At 39.8% G+C, this 14,440-nt stretch overlaps 2 protein-coding genes across 5 annotated transcripts in view; one reads left to right on the top strand and one right to left on the bottom strand.

Annotated features, from left to right (window-relative positions):
* NUP37 (nucleoporin 37) overlaps nucleotides 1-3,077 on the bottom strand; it is a 53,025-nt gene extending 49,948 nt beyond the window's left edge. The window contains exons 1-2 of one of the 3 annotated variants that reach the window (XM_021092659.1): nucleotides 2,988-3,077; nucleotides 900-1,109 (exon numbers count right to left, since the gene is read on the bottom strand). In XM_021092659.1, coding sequence (XP_020948318.1) covers nucleotides 900-1,076 — 177 coding nt within the window. In that variant the 5' untranslated portion in view covers nucleotides 1,077-1,109; nucleotides 2,988-3,077. Of the gene's footprint in view, nucleotides 1-899; nucleotides 1,111-2,519; nucleotides 2,545-2,987 lie in introns of those variants that run through there. The other 2 variants (XM_021092660.1, XM_021092661.1) reach the window with 2 other exon arrangements.
* The window catches only part of PARPBP (PARP1 binding protein), a 73,090-nt gene continuing 61,219 nt past the window's right edge, over nucleotides 2,570-14,440 (top strand). Inside the window, exons 1-2 of one of the 2 annotated variants that reach the window (XM_021092657.1) lie at nucleotides 2,570-3,214; nucleotides 11,668-11,823. In XM_021092657.1, the coding sequence (XP_020948316.1) occupies nucleotides 11,671-11,823 (153 nt within the window). In that variant the 5' untranslated portion in view covers nucleotides 2,570-3,214; nucleotides 11,668-11,670. The remainder of the gene's footprint in view (nucleotides 3,215-11,667; nucleotides 11,824-14,440) is intronic. The other variant, XM_003126675.6, reaches the window with a different exon arrangement.

Below are 14,440 nucleotides of genomic sequence, written 5' to 3'. Positions count from 1 at the left end.
GGCACCCCTAACCTTTGAAATCATTCAAGAATCAACTGTATTATTTTCCTCATTTTTACAGAAAGGTTAAGTACCTGCTCAAGGTCATATTAAAAGTTAAAGCCAGGCAGGAGTAAGAACCTAGACTTTTTGGCTTCAGGGTGTACTGTCTTAGTGACTATGTTAAACTGCCTGTTCAATTAGGATGATCCCACTCTTTTTATATTCTAGATGTACGCTTTAAATGTATAAAAAGTATGGGAGCAGATTAATGGAAAAGCTGAATATCATAACTGCTATAAAATCTCCTGGAGGATCATTTTTTAAACTCTCCATATTAGTTTGTTTCCTATGTCAAAGTGGAATGTGGAAAAGGTGGGTTTCTAATTAGTATTTTCCCTGTAGATAACAATGTTCAGTGAAGCGTATCCTTCGATTACCAGAATATTCTACTTCTAATCATGAAGTCAAAGAGGAGCGTGTGTGTTTGTGTGTGTATGTGTATCTCCATTATCCCTGAACAACACAGAGGTTAGCATGCCAACTCTCCACGCAGTTGAAAATCCTAGTATAACTTGCAGTAGATTCTCCCTATCAGCAGTTTCTCCACATCAGCAGATTAACCGAATGCAGATCCTGTAGTATCCTAGTTTTTACTCCTGAAAATAATCCATGTATAAGTGGTGGACTATGCAGTTCAACCCATGTTGTTCAAGGGTCAACTGTATTCTTCTTTTTCACTACTTTTTTATTGTTTGCACAAATATCAGGCATATATTACTGAGAATATCTTCATACCATTTTTGTTTTACATTCGAACTCAATATACTTCCAAAGTTTAGCCAGTTTACTGAAGTCTGTATAAGTCCTTTTATCAGCGAAACATTTCACTGTCATTCATTGCAGTTTTATACACTAACCTGAAATGTACATGTGCCAACGACCACAAAATTATTGCCACCATAAGCAATCAGGTTTCCTGAATCCCCACTCTCAAAGGGATTGAATTCTACCACGTGCACATAATCTTCACAATCCACAGTGTAGGCAGCATTTCTTGTGGGATCTTGCTTCATCCTGTATGGCAAAACTTGCATAAAAATACCCGTCTATCGGAAAAGGTCACGAAACTGTGGATTAAGCACAAACACAGACAGAAATGGTCAAAGTGCTATTTTCAACAAATTAATCAAAATAATAATGTGACGAAAAATAGCTAAAAAAATTACTTAAATACTTTAAATAATACTTGCAGTGTGTCACCACTAAATTCTGTTTACACTGTTCAAAAGATAAAATCAGTACTTAAAGATAGAACTACATTAATATATACATTCATTAAAAATTAATGATGGTTGACATTTACGGAGCACTCCTTGCAGGCGCCATGTTAAGTAATTTCCTGACATTATCATGTCTAACACTTGTACGAACCTAAAAGGGAGGTATTACCTATGGTTCCTATTTTATAAAAATAGGGGAGGTTGGAGTTCCCGTCGTGGCGCAGTGGTTAACGAAACCGACTAGGAATGATGAGGTTGCGGGTTCGATCCCTGCCCTTGCTCAGTGGGTTAACGATCTGGCGTTGCCGTGAGCTGTGGTGTAGGTTGCAGACACGGCTCGGATCCTGCGTTGCTGTGGCTCTGGCGTAGGCTGGCAGCTATAGCTCCGATTGGACCCCTAGCCTGGGAACCTCCATATGCCGCGGGAGCAGCCCAAGAAATGGCAAAAAGACAAAAAAAAAAAAAAAAAAAAGAAAGAAAAAATAGGGGAGGTTAACTAGCGTGCCAAGCTCATAAGAGGAGCCAGAATTTGACTTTTGCAACTTGGGTTCCTAGCCGCGTCTGCGACCTACACCACAGCTCACAGCAACGCCAGATACTTAACCCACTGAGCAAGGCCAGGGATAGAACCTGCAACCTCATAGTTCCTAGTCGGATTTGTTAACCACTGAGCCACGGCGGGAACTCCAAGAACAGCTAGAATTTGAAAGACTTTCTTTTTTAAAAAATTGTTTAAGAAAGAAAAATTTTTTTCCATTGTGGCTTATTTTCGACAAAGCACTGAGACCAGGTCCACCCAAAGGAAAGCATGTCACTTCCTCCAATAACTTGAAGATTGTGGCTGTTCTTAACCTGTTCCCTGCTACATTTCTTAGTTAAATTTCTTATGCATAAGGAGCAGTTGTGCAGGGTCACGGCCCCTCTTATGTCCTATCTTTTGAGCACTAGTAGTAGAGAAGAAAAACACAGACTCCTGCCTTGAAGGAGCTCACAATCCAGGGTTATTTATGATTCAGGGTGAAAAGTGCTACGATATAAGTAAATACAAAATATAGAATCCGGAGGAAGGAGAGCAAAAATATAAGAATAATATTCATAAAACCAGGCACAAAACAACTAACCATTTATAAACCTGGGGTGCATTCTGGAAGTAGCATTCCCAAATGATTCTAAAAAGGTCCCCCCCCCCTTTTTTTTTACTGGATGGTAGGGGTTGTCCTGAAAACAGCTGGGCTCGATAACAAACAGGTCAAATACCTGATGCATGTTTACTGAGAATCAGATGAGTTCCACCTCGGGAAGTCTATAAACCTTACGAGTGGGTATCGGAGGCTGAACATTTGTTAAGGGTGACAAGCAGGTAAGATGTGGGAAGTGCAAAAGATCCCAGATCAGGAAACTCAGTTCCTAATGATTCATTAAAGTAGCGCCCAGTCTAATTACGTTCTCAAGTTCTCTTTGTACAAGGTAGGCTGGACTTGCCCCTCTACTACTGCTGGGACAGAGGAAGGAGGGAACAAGAGAAGTGTCTGCAGAGCCCTGACACCTCTTCCAAATCCAGGCAATCCCGCGAGACGCCGCTATCACCTCCCCGAACCTGAGGTCTGAAGGAAGAGTAGTGGGGAACGGTCCTGGAGAGAGGAGGAACTCTCAGGGATAAGGTGGGGGCACGGGGCAGCCGGTAGCAGAGCGGGGCGGTCCCTTGGGCTCACGCGCGATACGCACCAGATTGCGCCTGGAAGCAGCTAGAGGGGAGCTGGCGTCCGGTGGGGGCTGCAGCGGCGCGCGCCGACTCTGCTTCCGGGTCAGAGGGCGGGAGCGATGATTGGCTCCCGGGCTCTCCCGCGAGATTTAAAGTGTAAACCCGCGATCACGGGCACAGTCGCCGAGCTGTAGTCGGGCCAGAGCTTTCTTCAGGCGAGTCGGCGCTTTTCCTGTCTCCCTTCAGTCAGGTGAGTGTCACCTCTTCCTCACCTGCCTGTCACACTTTAAGTGGCGCTTCAAGCCGCGACTTGTGAGGATTTTTCGGTAACCAGCAAAGCACATGTGATGGTCTAGGGTATTATTTGTGCAGTCTTTGCTCTGGAGCTTGGTTTGGTTTGGGGGTGTTAAACAATTCGTAGGACCCAGTGATGGAGCTGGAAGGCTTTGTGAGCCCTACTTAGATTCATTAGTTAGTCAGAAAATCAGGATTCCAGTCCTAAGACATATAGACTCCAATTCCCCACTTTCGCCTTCTCCTTGTTACATCCTCCCAAGGAACTGTTCGGACCTGTATTCTGACCCTGGGCAGCAACTGACTGCCGTTTTTTATTGAGCACCTACTAAGTACCCGGCACTAGGTGGATTATTTACTTGTCTTACTAATGTCTCATAATGTGAGGTAGGAGATATCTTCCTTGTTTTACAGATGTAGAAGTTTATGCTCATCAGGTTTTAAATACTGAAGGACATACAGCCAATAAATGGGGACCCTGATGTAGACCCTGGATGGTCTGACTCAAAAATGTAGTTCTTGTAGCCGTCTCACCCTGCCTCCCCAGTGACATTTCCCCTCCTTTCAATTTTTGGTGCAGTGCAGCCTGGAATCTAATTTTTAAAAGCAAATGTTTAGAATCATTGCCGCCTTCTACTACTGTTTTTGTATAGTGCAGCCTGACATTTGAATGCTTTTATATTCATTGTCTCATTGATTTCTGGAGGGTATTATACCTCTACCTAGGCAGTAATGTAAAGTTTATTGCCTGGACTCCCACAGCCAGCTAGCTACTGGAAGAGTCCAGACTAAACCAGGCTTGGCAAACTGGTGATACTTCCTGTTTTTGTGTAGCCAGTTCCTAAGCTAAGAATGGGTTTTACATGTTTGGATGGTTGGAAAAAAAATCAAAGGAAGAGTAGTATTTTGTGTTTTGTAAAAATTGCATGAAATTCAAATTTCCCTTTTCTGTGAAGTTTTGCTGACGTGCAAGTATGCTTATTTGTTTATGTATTGTCTATGGCTATTTTCACACTGCAAGGTCACCGTTGCATAGTTGTAACGGAGACTTTATGGCCTCCACAACTTAAATGTTTACTATTTGACCTTTTCCAAAAGTGTGCTGACCCCTGGATAAGACTATTGACCTTTTTTTCTTGTATTTTGTTTTTGTGGAGTTTTTTTTTTTTGGCATCACCTGGGCACCTGGGACATGCAGAAGTTCCAAGGGCAGGGATCAAACCTGTCCCACTGCAGTGACAATGCTATACCCTTAACCTGCTGCACCACAAGGGAACTCTGAGGTTATTGACTTTTATATGTGCCAGACATTGTTCTAAAAGCTTAACTTGTATTTATGCCATTTACTTTTCACAAAATCCTGTGAGATAGGACTATTATTATTTTCTTTTGTCTTTTTTTTTTTTTTTTTGTCTTTTTGCCTTTTCTAGAGCCGCTTCCGTGGCATATGGAGATTCCCAGGCTAGGGGTCCAATCGGACCTGTAGCCACCGGCCTACACCAGAACCACAGCAACAAGGGACCTGAGCCGCATCTACAGCCTACACCACAGCACACGGCAACGCCGGATCCTTAACCCACTGAGCAAGGCCAGGGGCCGAACCCACAACCTTATGGTTCCTAGTTGGATTCGTTAACCATTGCGCCACGATGGGAACTCCAGGACTATTATTATTTTCATTTTCAGTACAAGGAAGCTGAGGCAGGGAGAGGTGACATAACTTGGAGAAATTTTCACAGCTTGTAACTGGTGAAGCCAGGCTTCCGAACAGTCTAATTCCAGATTAGCCTTCATTCTTAGCAGTCTGAATTTATAATATCTTTAAATAATACCAGTAAATAATTTACTACTAAAAATTTATTTCAGGCAAACTGATTATATCATTGAAGCTTTACTTTTCTACTTTCTTTTTTTTTTTTTCCTTTTAAGAGATGACAGTGATGTTTTGAAGAAAATTTTACTGTTTACTCAGTTGGAGCTGCTCTTTCTTTTCTTTCTTTCTTTTTTTTTTTTTTTTTTTTTGGTTGTGCCAGCAGCATGTGGAAGTTCCTTGGCCAGAGATCAAACCTCCACAGCAGTCACCCAAGCCCCACTATAATGAAAACGCCTGATCCTTAATCTGCTGCACCACAAGGGAACTCCTTCTCTAGCTACTTTAATTAAACTCTGTTACTTGTATCTTTATTTTTTTAATTTAAAAAATTTGCGAGGGATTGTTCCCATTTTGGCTCAGTGGGTTAAGAACCCAACATAGTGTCTGTGAGAATGCAGGTTCAATCCTTGGTTTCTCTCAGTGGGTTAAGGATTCAGCTTTGCTGCAACATGTGGCATAGGTCACAGATGCAGCTCAGATCTGAGTGATGCAGTCATACGTATGTATACATTCCCTTCCTTACATTATTTTCCATCATGGTCTATCCCAGGAGATGGGATATAGTTCCCTGTGCTATATATAGCAGGACCTTATTGTTTATCCATTCTAAATGTAATAGTTGTATCTACTAATCCCAAACTCTCAGTCTATCCCTTTCTTCCCCACTCCACCTTGGCAACCAAAAGTCTGTTCTCTATGTCTGTAATTCTGTTTTGTAGATAGGTTCATTTGTGTCATATTTTAGATTTCACATATGAGTGATATCATACGGTATTTGTCTTTCTCTTTCTTACTTCACTTAGTACGAGAGTCTCTAAGTCCATCCGTATTGCTGCCAATGGCATTATTTCATTCTTTTGTATGGCTTAGTGGTATTCCATCATGTGTATGTACCACACCTTCTTAATCCATTCATCTGTCGATGGACAGTTAGGTTGTTTCCAGGTCTTGGCTATTGTGAATAGTGCTGCTATGAACGTAGGGGTGCATGTGTCTTTTTGAATTATAGTTTTGTCTGGATATATGCCCAGGAGTGGGATTGCTGGGTCATATGGTAATTCTATACTTAGTTTTCTGAGGAACCTCCATACTGTTCTCCATAGTGGTTGTACCAATTTACACTTCTATCAGCAGTGTAGGAGGGTTTCCTGTTCACCACATTCTCTCCAGCATTGTTATTTGTAGACATGTTAATGATGGCCATTCTGACTGGTATGAGGTGGAACCTCATTGTACTTTTGATTTGCATTTCTCTAATAATTAGCAGTATTGAGCATCTTTTCATTTACCTACTGACCTTCTATATATTTTTTTTTTTTGGAGAAACATCTATTTAGGTCTTTTGCCCATTTTCAATTGGGTCATTCGTTTTTTCTTGTTTAGTTGTATGAGTTGTTGCATTGTTTGCAACTATTTTCTTCCATTCCCTAGGTTGCATTGTTTGCAACTATTTTCTTGTCAGTTGCATTGTTTGCAACTATTTTCTTCCATTCTCTAGGTTGTCTTTTTGTTTTACTTTTCCCTTTGCTGTACAAAAGCTTGTAAGTTTGAGGTTCCCTCTGTTTTTGTTTGCTTTTTAAATTTTTTTTAAGTTTAGATATATTTACTTTTTAAAAAAATCCAACTCATACATATATGCAGTAATTTAACCTCTTTTCCTGTATGACTTTTTAAAAAATTACTCAATGAATTTATTACATTTATAGTTGTACAATGATCACCACAATCTAATTTTATAGGATTTCCATCACCAACCCCCAGTGCATTACCCCACCCCCCAAACTGGCTCCTTTAGAAACCGTAAGTTTTTCAAAGTCTTTGAGTCAGCATCTGTTCTGCAAAGAAGTTCATTGTGTCCATTTTTCAGATTCCTCATGTCAGTGATAGCATTTGATGTTGGTGTGTCATTGTCTGACTGACTTCACTTAGCATGATCATTTCTAGGTCCATCCATGTTGCTAAAAATGCCAGTATTTTGTTCCATTTAATGGCTGAGTAATATTCCATTGCGTATATGTACCACATCTTCTTGATCCACTCCTCTGTCAATGGACATTTAGGTTGTTTCCATGTCTTGGCTATTGCAAAGAGTGCTGCAATGAACACTGGAGTACATGTGTCTTTTTGAGTCATGGTTTCCTCTGGATAGATGCCCAGGAGTGGGATTGCTGGATCAACTGGTAGTTCTATTTTTAGTTTTCTGAGGCATCTCCATACTGTTTTCCACAGTGGTTGCACCAATTTACAATCCCACCAGCAGTGTACTAGGGTTCCTTTTCCTCCACACCCTCTCCAGCAGTTATTGTTTGTAGATTTTTTGATGATGGCCATTCTGGGTGGTGTAAGGTGTTACCTCATAGTGGTTTTGATTTGCATTTGTGTAATAATGAATGATGTTGAACATCTTTTCATGTGTTTTTTGGCCATCTGTATGTCTTCTTTGGAGAATTGTCTGTTATGATCTTCTGCCCATTTTTTGATGAGGTTGTTTGTTGTTTTTTAAAAATTTTTGTTTTTATTTCTTGCCTTGTGAGACTGACCTAAGAAAACATTTTACAGTTTATGTCAGAGAATGTTTTGCCTATGTTCCCTTCTAGGAGTTTTATGGTATTGTCTCTTTCTTTTTTTTTTTTTTGTCTTTTGTCCTTTTTAGGGCCGCACCACTGGCATAAGGAGGTTCCCAGGCTAGGGATCTAATCAGAGCTGTTGCTGCCGGCCTATGCCACGGCCACAGCAATGCCAGATCCGAGCTGCACCTGCAACCTACACCACAGCTCACGGCAATGCCAAATCCTCAACCCACTGAGCAAGGCCAGGGATCAAACTTGCAACCTCATGGTTCCTAGTTGGACTTGTTTCTGCTGCGCCATCATGGGAACTCTGATATCATATCTTAAACTGTTTAAGTCCTTAAGCCATTTTGAGTTTGTTTTTGTGCATCATGCGATGATGTTGTTCTAGTTTCATTGATTTACTTGCAGTTTTCCAGTCTTATGAAGCTTTTCATTTTGCTGAGAGGCTTTTCCCTATTTTGTATTTTTGCCTCCTTTATCAAAGACTAGTAAACTGTAGGTGTTTGCATTTATTTCTGGGCTCTCTATTCTGTTCCATTCATCCATACGTCTGTTTTTGTACCACACTGTTTTGATTACTATTGCTTTGTAGAATTGATTACTATTGCTTTGAAGTCTGAGAGAGTTATGCCTTGTGTTTTTTCATCAGGATTGCTTTGGCAGTTCTGGCTCTTTTATGGTTCCATATCAAATTTTAGAATATTTGTTTTAGTTCTGTGAAAAATGTCGTGGGTTATTTAATAGGGATCACATTAAATCTTTAGATTGCTTTGTGTAGTATGGCCATTTTAACAGTATTAATTCTTCCAGTCCAAGAGCATGGGATATCTTTCCATTTCTTTGAATGCTCTTTAATTTCCTTTATTGATGTTTTATAGTTCTTAGCATATAAATCTTTCACCTCCTTGGTCATGTTTGTTCCTAGGTATTTTATTATTTTTTTGTGTGACTTTAAAAGGTATTATATTTTATATCCCTTTTCTGTTTTTTGTTTTTTTTTTTTTCTTTTTTAGGGCCACAAGTGCACCATATGGAAGTTTCCAGGCTAGGACTCAAATCAAGCTATAGCTTCAGGCCACAGCCATAGCCACATCAGTGTGGGATCTGAATGGTGTTAGTGGCTTATACCACAGCTCACGGCGGTCCTGGATCCTTAACCCACTGAGGGGGGCCAAGGATTGGACCAGCATCCTCATGGATGCTAGTCACATTTGTTTCCACTGCACCACAATGGGAACTCCTTTTCTGGTATTTTAATTGTTAGCTTCCTTCCTTCCTTCGTCTCTCTTTCTTTTCCCTCCCTCCTTTTCTTTCTTTCTTTCTTTCTTTCCTTCTTTCCTTCTTTCCTTCTTTCCCTCCCTTCCTTCCTTCCTTCCTTCCTTCCTTCCTTCCTTCCTTCCTTCCTTTTTCTTTTTATGGCCGCATCTGTGGCATATGGAAGTTCCTGGGCCAGTGGTGAAATTGGAGGTACAGCTTCGGCCCACATCACTGCCCCAGTAATATCGGATCCAAGCAGCATCTGTGACCTATGCTGTAGCTCGCAGCAATGCTGGATCCTTAACTCACTGAGTGAGGCCAAGGATTGAACCCATATCCTCATGGAGATAATATTGGGTCTTTAACCTGCTGAGCCACAGTGGGAACTCTGCAATTGCTTTCTGAATGTTGGTCTTGTATCCTGCTACTTTGCTGAATTAGTTTATCAAATTTAGTAGTTTTTGCATGGAGTCCTGAGGGTTTTCTATATATAGTATCATGTCATCTGCATGTAGTGACAGTTTTACCTCTTCCTTTCCAATTTTGAAACCCTCTATTTCTCTTGTCTGATTGCTGTGGCCAGGAATTTTAATAACTTTTTTTTTTTTTTTTTTTTTTTTTGCCATGCCTGTGGCATGTGAAAGTTCCCTGGCCAGGGATCAAATCCCTGCCAGAGCAGTGACCCAAGCTGCTGCTGTGGCAACTCTGGATACTTAACCCACAAGAGAACACCCAATAACTTGTGTCTTTAAATTGTATCACTGATTATGTCTATAAATCATCATTTTATAAATAGAACATGCCCATTTTTTGATCATACAAATCCAAGATACCTAGTAAACAGCTGGGATTCTGTTTATGCCACATTAAAAAAAAAAAAGAAGGGGAGAAAGATAACTGAAGGAATAAGTAAATGGGATGTGTGCAGTAAAATATCCAAAATAATATAATGGTATGTGGCTATGTTGGAGACTGGGGTACTTAAAAGAAAGTAGGAGGAAAATCTTAGCCAACTTGTTTGTTCACTCAAAGAATTAGCTGCTTCATATAGGATTGAGTATATTAAATGTAGGAACTACATACAATTATTTTGAAAGGTTTTTGTCTGTCAGGAGAAGTATTGTAATATAGTGATTTAAGAGTACAGCTTTTGGAGTTAGGTAGCTTGGATTTAGGTTCGTTTGGCTATTTGCTAACTGAATGATATAGGGTGTTGCCTTCTTCAGATGTAAAATGAGGATAATAGACCTTCCTCACTGGACTCTTGTGAAGAGTGAATGAGGTAATAAATGTTAAGCTTTTGGAAAGTGTCTGGCACCAGGAAACCTTCTAAATATTAGTTGTTACTGTATTAGTTGTCTATTACTGTGTAACAAATCACTCTGAAATTTAGTAGCTTTAAAATAACAACTGTTTTATTTGTTCATGATTCTGTGGATCAGTAGTTTGAGCTGGACTGAGCTACGTGGTTCTGCTGGTCTTGCCTAGAATCACTTATTTGGCTGTATTTCATCTACATGTTGATTAGGGCTAGATAATCTAAGATAGTCTTACTCACACGTCTGTGAGTTGGTGTTGGTTGCCAGCAAGAGTGCTTTGGTTCTTCTCCATATGGCCTCTCCAGCAGGCTTCTTCATATGTCATTCTAAGGGTATCAAGAGAGTAAGAGCCAGAGCTGCAAGGCCCTGTGTCAGGAGGCTGCCAAGACCATCCCAGGTTGGATCAATTGCTAAGAGGGCTCAGCAATTGTGTTATAGCAAATGTGTTATAGCAAAAAGATACCAAGTACAGTCAACAAAGGGAGATGGTACATGGGGTGAGGTCCAGGGGAGATCAGGTTCAAGCTTCAAAAAGTCTTCTCTTAATGGAATCACTCAGGATATGCTTAATTCCCCAAGCAAGAACATATGAAATGTCTGTCAGGGAAGCTCTTTAGAGATTCAGTGCCCAGGGTTTTTACTGGAGGTGAAACATCAGGGTATCCTCTGTGTTCCAAAATTCCAGACATAAGAGGAAAGCATATGTTCAGCATAAACCGTATTATTTGTACAAATAGTTTAGGCACAGTGAACCCTTTTTTTCTGGAAACCCTCCTGAAATCTAGTTCCCATTTGCCAACCAAGGGCTAACCTTGTAAGCTGGCTTTTGAAAGGATAGTAGTCAGACCTGCTGTATTAACTATTTTCTGTACAAGGTCTAGGCTTGGAATGCCCATGATTTCATTCTTGCTACATTCTGTTTGATCAAATCCAGTCACATGGCTGACCCAGATTCAAAGGGATGAAAAGCAGACCACACCTTTTGGGACAATATAGGCATGGGAAAAAATTGACTTTACCACAGATATTACCATCTCTCTCTCAAAACAAATATTTAAAAAAAGGCTTTAAGTAGCTATATTTGTGTCTATAATTATGTTTTCAGAATTTGCATTTATCTGTTTTATATGAGCTTTCAGGTTGAACAAGATTGGCTTTTCTTATTTTAAAAGATCTGGCTTTAGAAAACTAAAGGAGAAGAAAATATGATTGGGCAGATATTGTATTATTCTATTTTCCTAAATTTAATTACAAGCAATCTTAGTAAATATGAAGTGACCTCTTGTTCACTATTTATTTTTCTCTAACTTTGCTTCCTTACACATGTTAGATATTAATTTCCAATTAAAATAAGACTTTTTAACATTGCATTCTGTCCTGCTTTAAGAGAATGGCTGTGCTTAATCAGAAGTCTGTCATGGATATGATTAAAGAGTTCAGAAGGAATTGGCACAGTCTCTGTAACTCTGAGAGAACTACTGTATGTGGCGCAGACTCCATGCTCTTGGCATTGCAGCTTTCCATGGCAGAGAACAATAAACAGGTTAGTAAACTGTATTTAGGTTAACTTTTTTTAAAAGTGACTTTTGATTGCTGACCGTTTGAATAAGCTTAATTTCATTAATTTCTTCGCAATATATGCCCTCCTATGGTAATATCAATATATTCTATTCACAAATGCCTCTTCATATGGTTGTCAAAATATTATGATTGGATTTGAAATGATTTGTTCCAAAAATAAGGCTTTTATATGTATAAATTAACTTAGGACATGTACATTTGATGTTTAATTTAAAATCTTAAGGTAAATATACAACTATTATGATTATTATGGTTAAATTATTTTTACTTTATAAGACTTTTTATCTAAAAAGTTCTATAAGGCCCACATAAATAATGTTTATTTAAATATAATCCAAGGAGTTCCCGTCATGGCTCAGTGGTTAACGAATCCAATAAGGAACCATGAGGTTTCAGGTTCAATCCCTGGCCTTGCTCAGTGGGTTAAGGATTTGGTGTCGCCGTGAACTGTGGTGTAGGTCGTAGAAGCGGCTCGATCCCGAGTTGCTGTGGCCCTGGTGTAGGCTGGCAGCTACAGCTCCAATTAGACCCCTAGCCTGGGAACCTCCATATGCCGCAGGAGCGGCCCAAGAAAAGGCAAAAAGAAAACAAACAAACAAAAAGCAAAAATAAATATAATCCAAGTTATCTTGGATGACTCATATCAGACTCTGTGGTATAGATTAATTATTAAGTCAGGCTGTGAATCAGAGTCATTTGGAAGGGCTTTTAAAAGATACCAGCTCCGGTGCTCCAGTCCTAGAAACTGGTTCTAATCTGCATTGAGACTCTTAAAATTACCTTTTTTGTTTGTTTGTTTGTTTGTTTGTTTTTTAGGGCTGCACCTACAGCATGTGGAGGTTCCCAGGGTTTAATTGGAGCTGTAGCCACTGGCCTAAGCCATTGGCACAGCAATGTTAGATCCGAGCCGCATCAGAGACCTACACTACAGCTCATGGCCATGTCAGATTCTTAACCCACTGAGTGAGGCCAGGGATTGAACTCACGTCCTCATGGATGCTAGTCAGATCTGTTTCTATAGAACCATGATGGAAACTCCTGAAATTGCCTTTTTTTAATCTGAAGTGATTCTTACGTAGTTGACTTGGGCCAAACTAGTGTTTGAAAAAAGCTTTACTTAAGGGGCCAGATACATTCAGATGAGAGAAAGATGAATGTAGGCTGGAGTGGTAAAGGAAGGCTTCTTGGGGAGTTCCTGTGGTGCAATGGTTAACGAATCTGACTAGGAACCATGAGGTTGCGGGTTTGGTCCCTGGCCTCGCTCAGTGGGTTAAGGATCTGGTGTTGCTGTGAGCTGTGATGTAGATGGCAGATGTGGCTTGGATCCCGTGTTGCTGTGGCTCTGGCGTAGGCTGGTGACTACAGCTCCAATTTAACCCCTAGCCTGGGAACCTCCATATGCCTCGGGAGCAGCCCCAGAAAAGGCAAAAAAAAAAAAAAAAAAAAAAAAAGAAAAAAAAGAAAGGCTTCTTGGGTTTTACACAGTATACTTAAAGGAAGGAAGTCTTTGGATGGGCAGGATTTAAAGAAGGAATGAAGGAAGGGGAAAGTTAGTTTAGAGAAAGCATCCAGAGAGATTAAAATCATAGTGGTTTGAAGATGGTAAGGAGACTGTCTTGACTAAAAAAAGATGATTTTTTGAAGGGAGAAGTGGTTTCAGTGGGTCTATTGGGCTAGATAGTGAAATGACATTCAGATGAATTGTTTTAATCCTATACGTTAGTGTTCCCAGTCTTTTAGATTTCATACTCCAGTAAAATATCCCCCCAAATCAGATACTGACAGATTTGAACATTTCTCATGTTGACATATAAAGCTATTGAGAAAAAATATTGACTAGAATCATCCTTTTGAAAAAGGAAGAATAATTTAACACCTCAAAATTAGGAATTATATAATGTTAAAACAACAGAGTTTTTCCTATACGTGGATAGTTGTGAAAAGATATGTATTAAGTAAAAGATATATATTAATTAAAAAATATAAAAGATATATATTAAGATATGTATTTTTAATTTTATTTTTCTTGTCTTTTTTTGTTTTGTTTTGTCTTTTCTAGGGCCGCACCTGCAGCATATGGAGGTTCCCAGACTAGGGGTCTAATTGGAGCTTTAGCCACTGGCCTACACCAGAGCCACAGCAACACTGGATCCAAGCCGCTTCTGAGACCTACACCACAGCTCACGGCAACGCTGGATCCTCAACCCACTGAGCGAGGCCAGGGCTCGAACCTGCAACCTCATGGTTCCTAGTTGGATTCGTTAACCACTGAGCCACAACGGGAACTCCAAGATATAGATTTTAAAAAGATATACATTAAGTAAATTTTGAACATTGAAGAATTTTGACAAAATTTTATCAAATCTATCAACACATATTTATTGAGTTTTTAGTGTGTCCTTGACATTATTCTAAGCATTGGGAATATAGCACTGAAGGAAATCTCTTCTCTTATGGAATTAATCTTCTAGTTGGGAGAGACAGGTAATACTCTAGTTAGTAAGATATTTAGTATTTTAGGTCATAAGATTAAAATGGAGGTGCACCTAAGGAGTGCAGATTAAAATGGAGATGCACCT

Source organism: Sus scrofa, chromosome 5 (genome assembly GCF_000003025.6).
Source record: "Sus scrofa isolate TJ Tabasco breed Duroc chromosome 5, Sscrofa11.1, whole genome shotgun sequence".
Classification (NCBI taxonomy): Eukaryota; Metazoa; Chordata; class Mammalia; order Artiodactyla; family Suidae; genus Sus; species Sus scrofa.
Note: the sequence above shows the minus strand (reverse complement) of the source record. Positions and strands in the feature narration are given on the sequence as shown.